Source organism: Nerophis ophidion, linkage group LG07 (genome assembly GCF_033978795.1).
Source record: "Nerophis ophidion isolate RoL-2023_Sa linkage group LG07, RoL_Noph_v1.0, whole genome shotgun sequence".
NCBI lineage: Eukaryota > Metazoa > Chordata > Actinopteri > Syngnathiformes > Syngnathidae > Nerophis > Nerophis ophidion.
Window position 1 is genome coordinate 56,567,483 of NC_084617.1, and position 13,722 is coordinate 56,581,204.

General features: G+C 36.5%; 1 protein-coding gene across 5 annotated transcripts in view; it reads left to right on the plus strand.

Annotated features, from left to right (window-relative positions):
- Window positions 1–13,722, plus strand: part of ap1b1 (adaptor related protein complex 1 subunit beta 1) — a 42,556-nt gene that overhangs the window by 3,653 nt on the left and 25,181 nt on the right. For all 5 annotated transcript variants that reach the window (XM_061906594.1, XM_061906592.1, XM_061906593.1 and 2 more), the window contains exons 2-13: window positions 1,658–1,718; window positions 5,371–5,476; window positions 5,568–5,703; window positions 6,499–6,744; window positions 6,841–7,031; window positions 7,105–7,326; window positions 7,420–7,540; window positions 9,827–9,922; window positions 11,030–11,145; window positions 11,976–12,141; window positions 12,404–12,502; window positions 12,665–12,924. In XM_061906594.1, the coding sequence (XP_061762578.1) occupies window positions 1,682–1,718; window positions 5,371–5,476; window positions 5,568–5,703; window positions 6,499–6,744; window positions 6,841–7,031; window positions 7,105–7,326; window positions 7,420–7,540; window positions 9,827–9,922; window positions 11,030–11,145; window positions 11,976–12,141; window positions 12,404–12,502; window positions 12,665–12,924 (1,796 nt within the window). In that variant the 5' untranslated portion in view covers window positions 1,658–1,681. The remainder of the gene's footprint in view (window positions 1–1,657; window positions 1,719–5,370; window positions 5,477–5,567; window positions 5,704–6,498; window positions 6,745–6,840; window positions 7,032–7,104; window positions 7,327–7,419; window positions 7,541–9,826; window positions 9,923–11,029; window positions 11,146–11,975; window positions 12,142–12,403; window positions 12,503–12,664; window positions 12,925–13,722) is intronic.

Below are 13,722 nucleotides of genomic sequence, written 5' to 3' on the forward strand. Positions count from 1 at the left end.
TTTAATCACAATCACGATTTTGGCTGCCATGATTAAATGAAGGAGATCGTCGGCTATATTAACATTTAAAAAATAGGCTCTGCTTCACATCAAATATATATGTATAAGTATATATATATATATATATATATATATATATATATATATATATATATATATATATATATATATATATATATATATATATATATATATATATATATATATATATATATATATATATATATATATATATATATATATATATATGTGTGTGTGTGTGTATACATATATTTATTTATTTTTTTAAGAGTCGATTTTTTTATTGAAAACAATAAATATTATTGATACTGTTGCTTTTATTAAGTTTTGGTGTTCCTTAATTGTTTTAGTATAGTACTTGTGGGTCCACTCCAGGTGCTAGGGTTGGGTTGAGGTTTCCCTATTTTCTTTTCTTTTATTAGTTTGATTGACATACTATGATTTTTGTAAATATATATATATTTTTTGGCCAACACTGCACATTTAAATTGTATGTCAGCAACCAAGAGGCGCTTTTGTAACTTATGACCTGTTTTTGAAAAGGTTTCATCATAATTTATATACCAAATAATATTTTATGAGAATGGTGTTGAATTTATTCTGAACCAAATCGTCAGCCCAAAAAATCGGAAAATAATTGTAAGGTGCCCAAAGATTGAAACCTTTACTTTTAGTACTGTTTTTAGCGTACATACTGTATATAGAGGTGGGAGTCTCTGGCCACCTCACAATTCGATTATGATTCAGGAGCTACGATTTGATAAAAAAATCGATTGATGCGTCTTTAATATATGTATATTGATGTAGTTTTAAATTTCTCTTTTTTTCTCTAAACAACTGTTTATCACTTGCAACTTTTAAAACAGTGCATTTGTAGTAAGAAATTCCTATCACATTTATTCAATTCATGGAAATGTGTGCAAAATTGGAATATAAGTGCCCTGTAATAAAGGAGTTGGTCGGCTCTTTCGATGAGGTGGTTTGCTGCAGTCAGCCAAATTTTAGAACTGTCTGCATTACTTTATTTACAGTTTAAAAAAAACCCCAAAAAACCAGTTATCAATTATTGATGTTTACTAATCGATTTTATAATCTTTTTATGTTGGGACTGCGATGCATCTAAAAATCGAATATTTCCCCCACCTCTAATATAAATAGACCATTATGTATATATTTCTATATTTCTTGATCCTTTGGGTAATCAAGCAAATTTGCAATTTACCCACAAAGTAAATTTCAAACATGGTTTGAATACCTATTGCCAACTTAAACTTGCACCATGTTGAGAATTTCTGTCTAACACAAACAGTGATATAAACAGTAATGACTCAATATTGACTTACTGAATGAACAAATAACCATCAAGAGGATGTTATTTAAAGTCAGTTCAGTTCTAGAATGATTGTTGGTCATTTAGTTGCTGACTTAGAAGATTAGAAATATTGTCGTCAGCAAAATACATTGTTTTCTCATTTTGAAAACAAACACGTGCTCAAGTGTGCTAGAAGAATGCAGGACGTCCTTTAATTTACATGTGATGGCACTTTTAGTTTTCCCTGTTGCTTTTGTCAAGCTGCCAAGTTTCCTCACTGGAAAATATTTAGGCTTCATCCTTTTCATTTCTTTTCTTTTTTAGGAGAATCGACAATTTGGATCCAAGATGACAGACTCCAAATATTTCACCACCACCAAGAAAGGTCGGAATATATTTTTTATTGATTTGTAACTTTTAAATTATTCAGCCAGGGGTTGAAAAAAGCTATACTTAGATCCTTAGATGCATCGCGATGCAGATGTAAACGTTCTGAATCAATTTATGAATATCAATTATTCATTTTAAAGTGTATAATGCTGGCGGGGAATGAAGTTATAACATTAAAGTGCAGCACTGACAAGATAAGCGCTAAAGTGAGAGAATAGCATGCATAGATACGGCGGAACCTCGATTTACGTATGTAAGTGGTTCTTGAACATTGTTTGTAAACCGAAAAGTTCATATAGTGAAACTGAGGTCCCCATAAGAACAAATTTAAACATGAAATATTGGTTCTAGCCTCGACAAAAGTCCCTATTTTAGTGAAATGCAAACATGGAAGACAGTTTAATGTACAAAGGAACCTTGATTTATGAACTTAATTGGTTCTTTAACATGGTTCGTCATTCCAAAAGTATGTATACTGAAGCAGAGTTCCCCTTAAGAATCAATGGAAACATGAATAATTGGTTTTTAGCCTCGACAAAGTCCCTATTTTGGTTAAAAAAAACAACACACTTTGAAGACACTATAACATATATGAATATATATTGGGGTTGTCAAATGATTAAAATATTTAATCGCGATTAATCACATTTTGTTCATAGTTGACTCAAAATTTATCGCGATTAATCGCAGATAGATATACTTTTTCATTATTAATAAGTGTACCTTAGACAGAAAATACTTTCTTCTTCCTTGGGGGGGCGGCGCAACAGAAAATATTGGAGAAGTACTGGCTTAATACAGCATTGTTTTTCTGCTGCTTGAGCGTAGGAAATAAGTGGACATAGACTGTGGTGGTTTACTTTTGTGGAACAATCTTTATTTAGAGTTCACAGAATGCCCAGGGCTGCACAGGTGATCAGATTTTAATCACAATCACGATTTTGACTGCCATGATTAAATGAAGGGGATCGCCAGCTATATTAACATTTAAAAAGTAAGCTCCACTTCATATCAAATCAAGCAAATTCACAGCCTGCGGCGGCAGGACAGCAACAGCAGTGTTAGATATCCCCTTTTAAAGGGCAACATTCTCCCAGGTTTCTCTGTTTTAATTGATTGTTTGAATAAGGCAAAGAGACTAAAATTGAAGTTATTCTACAAATGGAAAAGGGCAAAAATTTGTAATACTACCGCTGGAGAGGAGACCAAGCTCTACAAAGTCTGGCGCATTTTCTCTCAATGGTCCCACTCTTTAGTGCTTTTGTTTATTCCCTCCCAAGCCGATTTGCTGGGGCTTCACTCCAACAAAACTGTAAGTTAACCATGTCTGCTTTCACATACCTGTCACCTCTTCCCATCATGGAAACCAAATAAGATATTTTGTGTCTGTATTTGCAAAAAATAAAAACACAGGGTGTACTTTTGTCCTTGAACAGAACAAAGTGAACAGGCAATGAGACACTCTATGCATTCCACTCTGCTTTAATATGGTAAATATCCCCAGAACATTGGCTCATCTTGAAGTCCTGTAAAGCAGCCTACATCATTGTGTATGGGCACAGAGCTCCATTTTAAAGCCGACCAACCCCGCTTGCTGGCATTAAAAATATTTTCCTTTGTCTATTTTTTGCTCATCTCTTTGGAGTTCCACGAGCAGAACTAACGGCTAGCCATAGTGTTAAACAGAGTCTTAGGGCCCTTTTCCGTTGAGTGCCAACACTTTTCGTGTTCTGGGGAGACGTGCACCACATGCAACTGTGTGTGCGTATGAATCAAAGAAAAGCGGAAATGTATTTGTGCATTGAAGGAGTCTTTAACGTGAATACTATCTTTACGCTAAATAATGCTATATTTTGGTATTTTTGTCATTTAATATACATGTTTTGCACTACAAACTCTCAAAGGCATATTAGGTAAAGGTGTCCAATTGATGATGCGCGGGTGACCTGTGGACCATAGCTATTTTTGAAATCTTAACACTAAAAATAAACAAAATATTAAGATGTGTCTTTAAATATTTGGATAACATTTATTTAGTCTATTTATTAGACAATTGTATTACAAATTACGTAATGGCAGGAAAAAGCTACAATATTTGATACCCACACAAAACAGTAGTCTCTTAGCAGTTACTTAATAGAAAATAATTATAATATATGATTATAATTGTATTATGTTACATTGATAACGCTTGAATGTTCCATTTTACTGCAATGAGGTGGCGACTTGTCCAGGGTGCACCTCGCCTTCCGCCCAAGTGCAGTTGGAATAGGCTAAAATGGATTGATGGATAGATCCATTTTAAGATGGAGAACCCTAAAGATTCAAAAGTATTTGCCATTCAATTCCCATTTGCACATAGTATAACGAAATATGCATTCAGAGCATAGCACAATATTTACAAGTAATAAAATATAACAATAAGAAGATCTGTAAAAGACAGACATAAGCCATATTTAATGTTCAGAAATAGAGGTAAGTTCAGTACAGGTTTAAGATGACAGAAGTGCAGCATAAATAAAGTGCTAATCAAGACATCTGGTGAAACCTCCTATATTTTTATTTATATTAATACATACAGCAGGCCTGGGCAATTATTTTGACTCGGGGGGCCAAATTTACAGAAAAAAATTTTGTCCGGGGGCCGGTATTATTTTTAGGAACACTAGTACAAAACCTTACAATAATGTCTTATTGAATGCTAAAAAACTTTATGACAGACCGCCTTTAGAAATGGAATGGAATTTTGATGTTTTTTACTGAATGAGACACCCAGAATATACATGAAAATAAAGAATGTGGGATCTACAATATTAAACTATCAAAGATAAAACACTTAATATTGACAACATTTGAATGTCACATCACCTCTCCATTCACATATTTTACAATAAACAAAAATGCAACAAACATTATCAACGCCAAGGGTAAACAAAAGCCCCAAAAACACCTACAATCTGATGTATCACTAAGCTGTAGAAGGTTGTTGTAAAAATCTCCTTCCACGTATGTCCTTGACACCCACATTTCAGGCTCTTCAATTCTTCTACCATGAATTGATTAACGTGAACCCCGACTTAAACAAGTTGACTAAATTATTTGGGTTTTACCATTTATTGGTCAATTGTACATAATATCTGTTCTCCCTGTGACTTTGTGGGTTCCCTCCGGGTACTCCAGCTTCCTCCCACCGCCAAAGACATGCACCTGGGGATAGGTTGATTGGCAACACTAAATTGGCCCTAGTGTGTGAATGTGAGTGTGAATGTTGTCTGTCTATCTGTGTTGGCCCTGCCATGAAATGGCAACTTGTCCAGGGTGTGCGCCGCCTTCTGCCCGAATGTAACTGTGTGCATGTTAAAAATAAATTAGAAGTGTAAAGATATAATGTATGACTATATAAACTCTAATATAAACCACTGCCACTGCTTATATAGTCTTTAACCTGGGGTTTTGTCTAATGTTTTATGTAATCCATTTATAATGTGTGCGGTGAAACGTTAAGACCCAACACAATCCTTTCTTCCGATAGGATAATCTTTCTTCATAAAACCTTTATTAACTGTCTTTGAATAATGACATCTATATTACAATACTAATGTTTTATGATTCAAATCATTCCTTGGCATCATTTATTATGCATACAGGTGAGATCTTTGAGTTGAAGGCTGAGCTGAACAGTGATAAAAAAGAGAAAAAGAAGGAGGCAGTGAAAAAGGTTATTGCATCCATGACAGTTGGCAAGGATGTCAGGTAAGCAAAGGGGACGGTGATTGAAAACTTACACACTGAAAAAGTTGAGTCTGTGGTTGCTAACAAGCATTTTGTTGCCCCCCCCCCCCAGTGCCCTCTTTCCCGATGTTGTGAACTGCATGCAAACAGACAACCTGGAACTGAAAAAACTGGTCTACCTCTATCTAATGAACTATGCCAAGAGTCAGCCAGACATGGCCATCATGGCTGTAAATACCTTTGTCAAGGTACATAAGTAATTTTTGTTCTATGTAATGATGCATCCTAGTCAGTCCCAACATACCCCATTTGTGTGACAGGAGTTCCTTTTCAGAAAGCAGGCATTACATGTGTTCCTATGTGTCACATTGTTTTTATTTATTGTATCGCTGTTAGAATAGAATACAACATAAATAATACACCCCATTGACTATTATAGCAGACTGTAATCCTGGCATTTAAATGGTATATAAATGAGTTAAACTCCAATTAAACCTCTGAAATGCAAAAAACTTTTTATCCTGGGCAGTTACAGTATATATAATGTGGCAGTTATATATGAAAGACTTGCACGAACTCAATAAACTAAAGTCCTGGTTGTTTTTTTTCTCATTGTAGCTTTTTAGGCACTGTAAAAATATGTTTGTCTACTGTATCAAACTCAATGTTGTAATTAATTATTGACCTTTTCAAGTGTGTAGTTACACAAACTCAACTATTCCAATCCAAAGTTATTTTTGACAAAAAAAACCTTACAAAATGAAAGAAAAACATGAGAAACTAATACAAACTTTATATCAATCATTAGAGCTGAAGTTGTTAATAGAGTTCAAGTGTAGAAAGGAAGAAAAAAAAGAAGATTGCTGATTTATGACACTTTCTTGAGCGGATCCCTTTTGGACACTAAGAGTGTGTAAAATGTGTATTAGTCAGTATTAATCTTACACATCAGTTAACATAGAATTTAAATTATGGTTTGTAAGAACAACATCATCAAATCAACATTTAATGTCTTAAATAATAGCTTGAATCAATCTTTCTAGGATTGTGAAGACCCTAATCCTTTGATTCGAGCCCTGGCTGTTCGTACCATGGGCTGCATCCGTGTGGACAAGATCACAGAATACTTGTGTGAGCCCCTGAGAAAGTGTTTAAAGGACGAGGACCCCTATGTGAGGAAAACTGCAGCTGTGTGTGTAGCAAAACTCCATGATATCAACGCACAGCTGGTGGAGGATCAGGGCTTCCTGGATACCCTCAAAGACCTAATCTCGGATTCTAATCCCATGGTACGACTCTTAGTGGGCAACATGCTAGTCAGAGCTCGGGCTCTCCACCTCTCAGGCACATTAATACAACAGCTGGCTTCTACTTTCCATGTTTAGGTGGTTGCAAATGCAGTGGCAGCGCTGTCAGAGATTGCAGAGTCTCATCCCAACAGCAATCTATTGGACCTGAATCCTCAGACCATCAACAAGTTACTGACTGCTTTAAATGAGTGCACAGAGTGGGGTCAGATCTTTATTCTTGACTGTCTGGCTAATTACACACCTCGAGATGACCGCGAGTCTCAAAGGTAAGAGCAGCACTGAACCAAATTTTTTTAATCCACTCTTCCCATCGTCATCTAATATTTTGACATTTACCAGCATCTGTGAGCGTGTCACACCACGGCTATCCCATGCAAACTCTGCTGTGGTGTTGTCTGCTGTAAAAGTCTTGATGAAATTCATGGAGATGTTGCCTAAAGACCTGGACTATTATGGAACCCTGCTGAAGAAGCTGGCCCCTCCTCTTGTCACTCTCCTCTCTGCAGAGCCTGAGTTGCAATATGTAGCGCTGAGAAACATCAACCTCATTGTACAGAGACGGTAAATATGTGTTACACCTTTACAAAAAGATAGTTCCTCTTCATATAACCCCAATGACATCCAAAAATAATTAATTTGGGGGTAATTTTATAGGCCTGAGATCCTGAAACATGAGATGAAAGTTTTCTTTGTGAAGTACAATGACCCCATCTATGTCAAACTGGAGAAGCTGGACATCATGATCCGTTTAGCATCACAAGCTAACATCGCCCAGGTACACAACATAACCAAAACCTTTTTTGAAGCTCTTAAGGTAGAGGTTCTCAACCTATTTGACGTCAGGTCCAAAACTTTTTCACTACTGAGGTGCTTGGGACCCACTCAAATATTAACACTGCTTGATTGTAATCGTGATTAATAATTATATCCAATTCTATTTAAAGTTTCAACCATGTCAAATGATATGACACCATGTGTTATCAAAAAGATTATTTATTTAACACATAGACCTTAGGATTAGGTCAGGCTGATTTAGAAAAAAAAGGACTAACCAAATATACTGCATAAGAAAGTACTTAAATAACTGACACAAAATACATTTACAGTGAAGAAAATAAGTATTTGAACACCCTGCTATTTTGCAAGTTCTCCCACTTAGAAATCATGGAGGGGTCTGAAATTTTCATGGTAGGTGCATGTCCACTATAAAAGAGATAACCTAAAATGAAAAATCCAGAAATCACAATCTATGGTTTTTTAACAATTTATTCGTGTGATACAGCTGAAAATAAGTATTTGAACACCAACATTAATATTTGGTAGAGTAGCCTTTGTTTGCAATTACAGAGGTCAAACATTTCCTGTAGTTCTTCACCAGGTTTGCACAGACTGCAGGAGGGATTTTGGACCACTTTTCCACACAGATCTTCTCTAGATCAGTCAGGTTTCTGGGCTGTCGCTGAGTAACACAGACTTTCAGCTCTCTCCAAAGATTTTCGATTGGATTTAGGTCTGGAGACTGGCTAGGCCACCCCGGAACCTTGATATGGTTCTTATGGAGCCACTTCTTGGTTTTCCTGGCTGTGTGCTTTGGGTCATTGTCATGTTGGAAGATCCAGCCACGACTCATCTTCAATGATCTGACTGAGGGAAGGAGGTTTTTGGCCAAAATCTCACAATACATGGCTGCAGTCATCCTCTCCTTAATACAGTACAATTGTTCTGTCCCATGAGCAGAAAAACACCCCCATAGCATGATGCTACCACCCCCATGCTTCACAGTAGGTGTGGTGTTCTTGGGATGGTACGCATCATTCTTCTTCCTCCAAACACGCATGGTGTAATTATGACCAAAAAGGTAAATTTTGGTCTCATCTGTCCACAAAACTTTCTCCCATGACTCCTCTGGATCATCCAAATGGTCATTGGCAAACTTAAAACGGGCTTTAACATGTGCTGGTTTAAGGAGGGAACCTTCTGTGCCATGCATGATTTCAAACCATGACGTCTTAGTGTATTACCAACAGTGACCATGGAAACAGTGGTCCCAGCTCTTTTCAGGTCATTGACAAAGTCCTGCCGTGTAGTCGTGGGCTGATTCCTCACCTTTTTTAGCATCATTGAGACCCCACCAGATGATATCTTGCATGGGGCTCCACTCCCATTGAGATTGAGCGTCATGTTTAGCTTCTTCCATTTTCTAATGATTGCTCAAACAGTGGACCTTTTTTCACCAAGCTGCTTAGCAATTTCTACAGAGCCCTTTCTATCCTTGTGGAGTTGTACAATTTGGTCTCTGGTGTCTTTTGACAGCTCTTTGCTCTTAGCCATGCTGAATGTTTGTGTCTTACTGATTGTATGGGGTGGACAGGTGTCTTTAAGCAGCTAACGACCTCACACGGGTGCATCTGATTCAGGATAATACAGTGGAGTGGGGGAGGACTTTTAAAGGAGGACTAACAGGTCTTTGAGGGTCAGAATTCTAGCTGATAGACAGGTGTTCAAATACTTATTTTCAGCTGTATCACACAAATAAATTGTTAAAAAATCATAGATTGTGATTTCTGGATTTTTCTTTTTAGGTTATCTCTCATATAGTGGACATGCACCTACCGTGAACATTTCAGACCCCTCCATGATTTCCAATTGGGAGAACTTGCAAAATAGCAGGGTGTTCAAATACTTATTTTCTTCACTGTACATACAATTATGTTGTGCTAAAATAAACTAAAATGGTGTTTCTTAACCAAACTGTCAATAAATTAAAAGTGTAACTGAAAATACAGCATCACCACTTAAGTCATATGTTTTGTTTTAAGAAATGTTTCTGTGACTTTAGCTCAGTTTGTTTTTGAGATTGGCATTACTGCCCCAAGTGGTGGAAAAGTGTTACAACTGAGTACATTTGCGGCCGGTACGGATCAAAGTTGAAAAACAGATATTTTTTAGTGGCCCTCTAGGGGGAGCGTGTGGCCTGACATTGGTTAAGAAACCCTGTCTTAAGGGTAGCTATGAGTGTTAATACATAAAATGTGAGCCTAAGTGTCCTGCTTTTCTATAGGTGCTGGCTGAGCTGAAGGAATATGCCACTGAGGTGGATGTGGACTTTGTCCGTAAAGCCGTTCGAGCCATTGGACGGTGTGCTATCAAAGTAGAGGTGAGGTGATGTTCAAAGGGAGCTAGGATGATTTAACTTTACATTTAACACCCTTCTTAGTTGTGTAGATAATATGTATTGGATTTGCCAAGGTGTTCATTTAGCGTTAATGTTGCTCCAGTCACTTTCATAACCCGTTTTTTGAGTCTGTCTGCAAGATCTTGTATTCTGTAGGCATTCTCACATTGCAAATAGAACCACCCCACCCTCTCAAAACTATCATAATTTATATTTTGAAAATGTGCACCGTTGAATATTTTATATCTGTAAATTGTCCTATATGGTCAAAAATATATTAAAATCAAAAACATAATCAAAAAATATAAAATATATTACAGTCAAAAATGTATATTTATTTAAAATTCAGTTATTAAATACGTTTCATAAATTATATATACATTCACCCGGTCACAGCACTAGGTACACTTGCAGACTCTGATTGATTCATACTCTACATTAAAAAAGCTGCTTTTACCATCATTTATGTCTGTATGTCGCACAATGGTCCTATTATTTACAGGCAAATGCTGAGAGCTTGACTTAATGTCCAAATAAGTATGTCTACCTCGCTGTAATATCACAACTTAGCCAGACTGCAAAACCCCGCAAACAGAGGCATCCAAAACTGCGCGCAAGTTCACGCCAAAATTCATTAACCTTTTGAACTGACGCTGTGGCAATGTTTAACACAAGTATCTAACATTTAAGTCAAAAAACAGAACATTAATCATAAGTCCCTTAAATGCTACATAATTTGATTATCAAACTTGAATTTAATGACATTATTGACATAATAAAAATTAATAATGATAGTAGATATTTCTAACAGAAAGCTATGTCTCAAAACATTGCATCAAGATGACATAAAGCTATTTTCTAAAACATACCTTCAATCACCTGCCACAACATTTAGTACACTGGTGTGGAGAATTGTCAGAGCCTTTCAGTACTGGAGCGTTAAGAAATAATTACAAACACTTCATATTGCGAGTATTGCATTTGTACTTATTTATTTGATTGTGTACAGTACGTGTACTGAAAGATGTGACCACTCGGTGTACATACTGTATAACTGTCTTGATCAATAACGTTCTTTTCTACCATTAGCAATCCGCAGAGCGCTGTGTAAGCACACTGCTCGACCTCATCCAGACCAAGGTTAACTATGTGGTGCAGGAGGCCATTGTTGTCATCAAGGATATCTTTCGCAAGTATCCTAACAAGTAAGTACCCCAATGGAGAGATGTTAACTAAGGGTGTATCTCTAAAATGCTTTGTAATGAAGTATCAGTGCAGAGCAGTATTTGTTGGAGCTGTTTGAGGATTATATTTGTTTTGCCTGGTCATGTTTTCAAAAGTCATCCTTTAGTTTAGTTTTTTTTAAGTACACAACACACTGTTTTGATCACCAGATTAACTCAACATTTTCCCAGCTATTGAAAATATGATCCACCTTAAAAAAATGTTTAAAAGGAAATCAATGCTTTGTATAAACATGACACGGTATTAAAAAAAGGTTTTATGAAACAGAAAGTGATGTACTCAAAGCTGGTAAGTTATAAAAAATAACCGTGACTCATCACAAGCTTTCTGTCTGGTCACGTTTCATCTGTAGCATAACCGGCTTCACATGCATTAATTGACCTTTGCCTTGTCGTCACTCGTCATTGGATGAAGTGACACTTGGGACCACTTACTGCAGTCCATTTTTCACGCAATTGAGATTTTAGTCATGCACGCTAGCGAGTCAGTTTCCAGCACTCAAAATCGTCATGCATTTGCCTTTTATGTGTGACATTAGATATGTACTGAAGGGCAGAACTGACCATGTTTTTAAAGGCTAAGCAACGTTTGTCCTTCTAGTTTGGACATAATTAGAGCACCTATTTTTTATTTAAAAGCCAATAATTATATCTCATGGTTGTATTTATTTTTTCTTGAAATTTCAAAAAAGTACAGTATCTTTTTTTAGATAAAGGAATGTTTTGCACTCAGTGGTTGTTGCATTTCATGATATTTTTAACGGTTTGGTGCACCTTCATTTTGTTTCTAGGTATGAGAGTGTGATTGCCACTTTGTGTGAAAATCTAGACTCACTTGATGAGCCCGAGGCACGTGCAGCCATGATTTGGATTGTGGGCGAGTACGCAGAGCGCATCGATAACGCTGACGAACTGCTGGAGAGCTTTTTGGAAGGTTTCCACGATGAAAGCACTCAGGTTGGTTTAGACTGCAAGCTGAATATTCATTTTAAAGTTTATATTCAACATGGTTGGGTAGCAATGGACTTTATTGGACACCTACCATCTAATTACTGGCAAGTAAATTGTAGCCTTCATGGGACAATTTAGAAGTAAGACAATTTTATTGCTATGAAATGTGTGTAAGATGATATTTAATCTCAGACAAAGAAAATTGGTTGCATTTAATGTAAATGTTAGTGATGATTTATATGTATGCCTGTGTTCGTTTTGTGCTCAGGTGCAGTTGCAACTTTTAACCGCCATTGTTAAGTTGTTCCTAAAGAAACCAACAGAGACCCAAGAGCTGGTGCAGCAGGTGCTCAGTCTGGCAACTCAGGTAGGATTTAGAACAATTGTAAACCAATGATTTATATTGCATGTGACTAGATTGATTGACTGATGATCAGTCCATGGTTCCCAAAGTCAGCTACCATGACTTGGGGCAAGAAAATTGGCAGAAAATGGATGAATGGAAATTACTTGTCTTTTCCCTCTCTAGGACTCTGACAATCCAGACCTTAGGGATCGTGGCTACATCTATTGGCGTCTGCTCTCTACCGATCCAGTTGCCGCTAAGGAAGTGGTTCTGGCCGAGAAGCCTCTGATCTCTGAGGAGACAGACTTGATTGAACCCACACTGCTGGAGGAGCTCATATGCCACATTGGCACTCTGGCATCAGTCTATCACAAGCCACCCAGCGCTTTTGTGGAGGGCAGCCGCGGCGTTCAGCATAAGAGACTTCCTGGCAGTGCTGGATCGTGAGTTATTTTGTTTTTATGAATACATAGGCAGAGCACATCTGAAGTGGACATTGTATCGTGACCTTGTCGGGTTCCAATGGGTGCATAAATTCTAAAATATGAATAAATTATATGTTTCTTAAGGTGCTTTTTATTTCTTAAAATTAAATGGAACAAAGCAAGGTCTAACTGTTGACAAGAGGCTGCTGCTATCGATTGTTTTAGTAATCCAGTAATTGGGGGAAAAAAATACTTTGTAATCTCAATGCGTCTTTTACAGAAAATGGTTGAAAAAAACAAAGTTTATTTTAATTACCTGAATTTTTGCTTTAGTAAATGCACATAACATTGAAATTGCAGCATCAGTACATATTACTTGTATTACAAAAAAGTTTAAAATTAATATTAAATAAACTTGTGTAGCCTATATCCAGGTAATGTATACTAAATAAAGAAACAAACTAAACAAAAAGTCTCACATAAAGTGTGATACATTGACTAGCAATGTATTTAACAAAAATAGGCTACACATTTGAAAATATATTAGAGAATTGGCGTTTGATTTTTTGATAAACGTTACTTGTTACCATACACACTGTAGATGCTGACATGTCTTCACATGCACACGTGTTTGAATAAAACATTCATTAAGCAAGTCAAACATATAAGATGGTAGCTACAAAAATAGAATTTTGCCTTTTTTCTGGTTGTTTGACATTCTTGAATATGCAGAATGCTTTTTGGTATTGTGCTGAATCATTGATGTTGCGATATAAATGCAAGCTCCATTTGACAGTGCAAATATTTCACAACAAC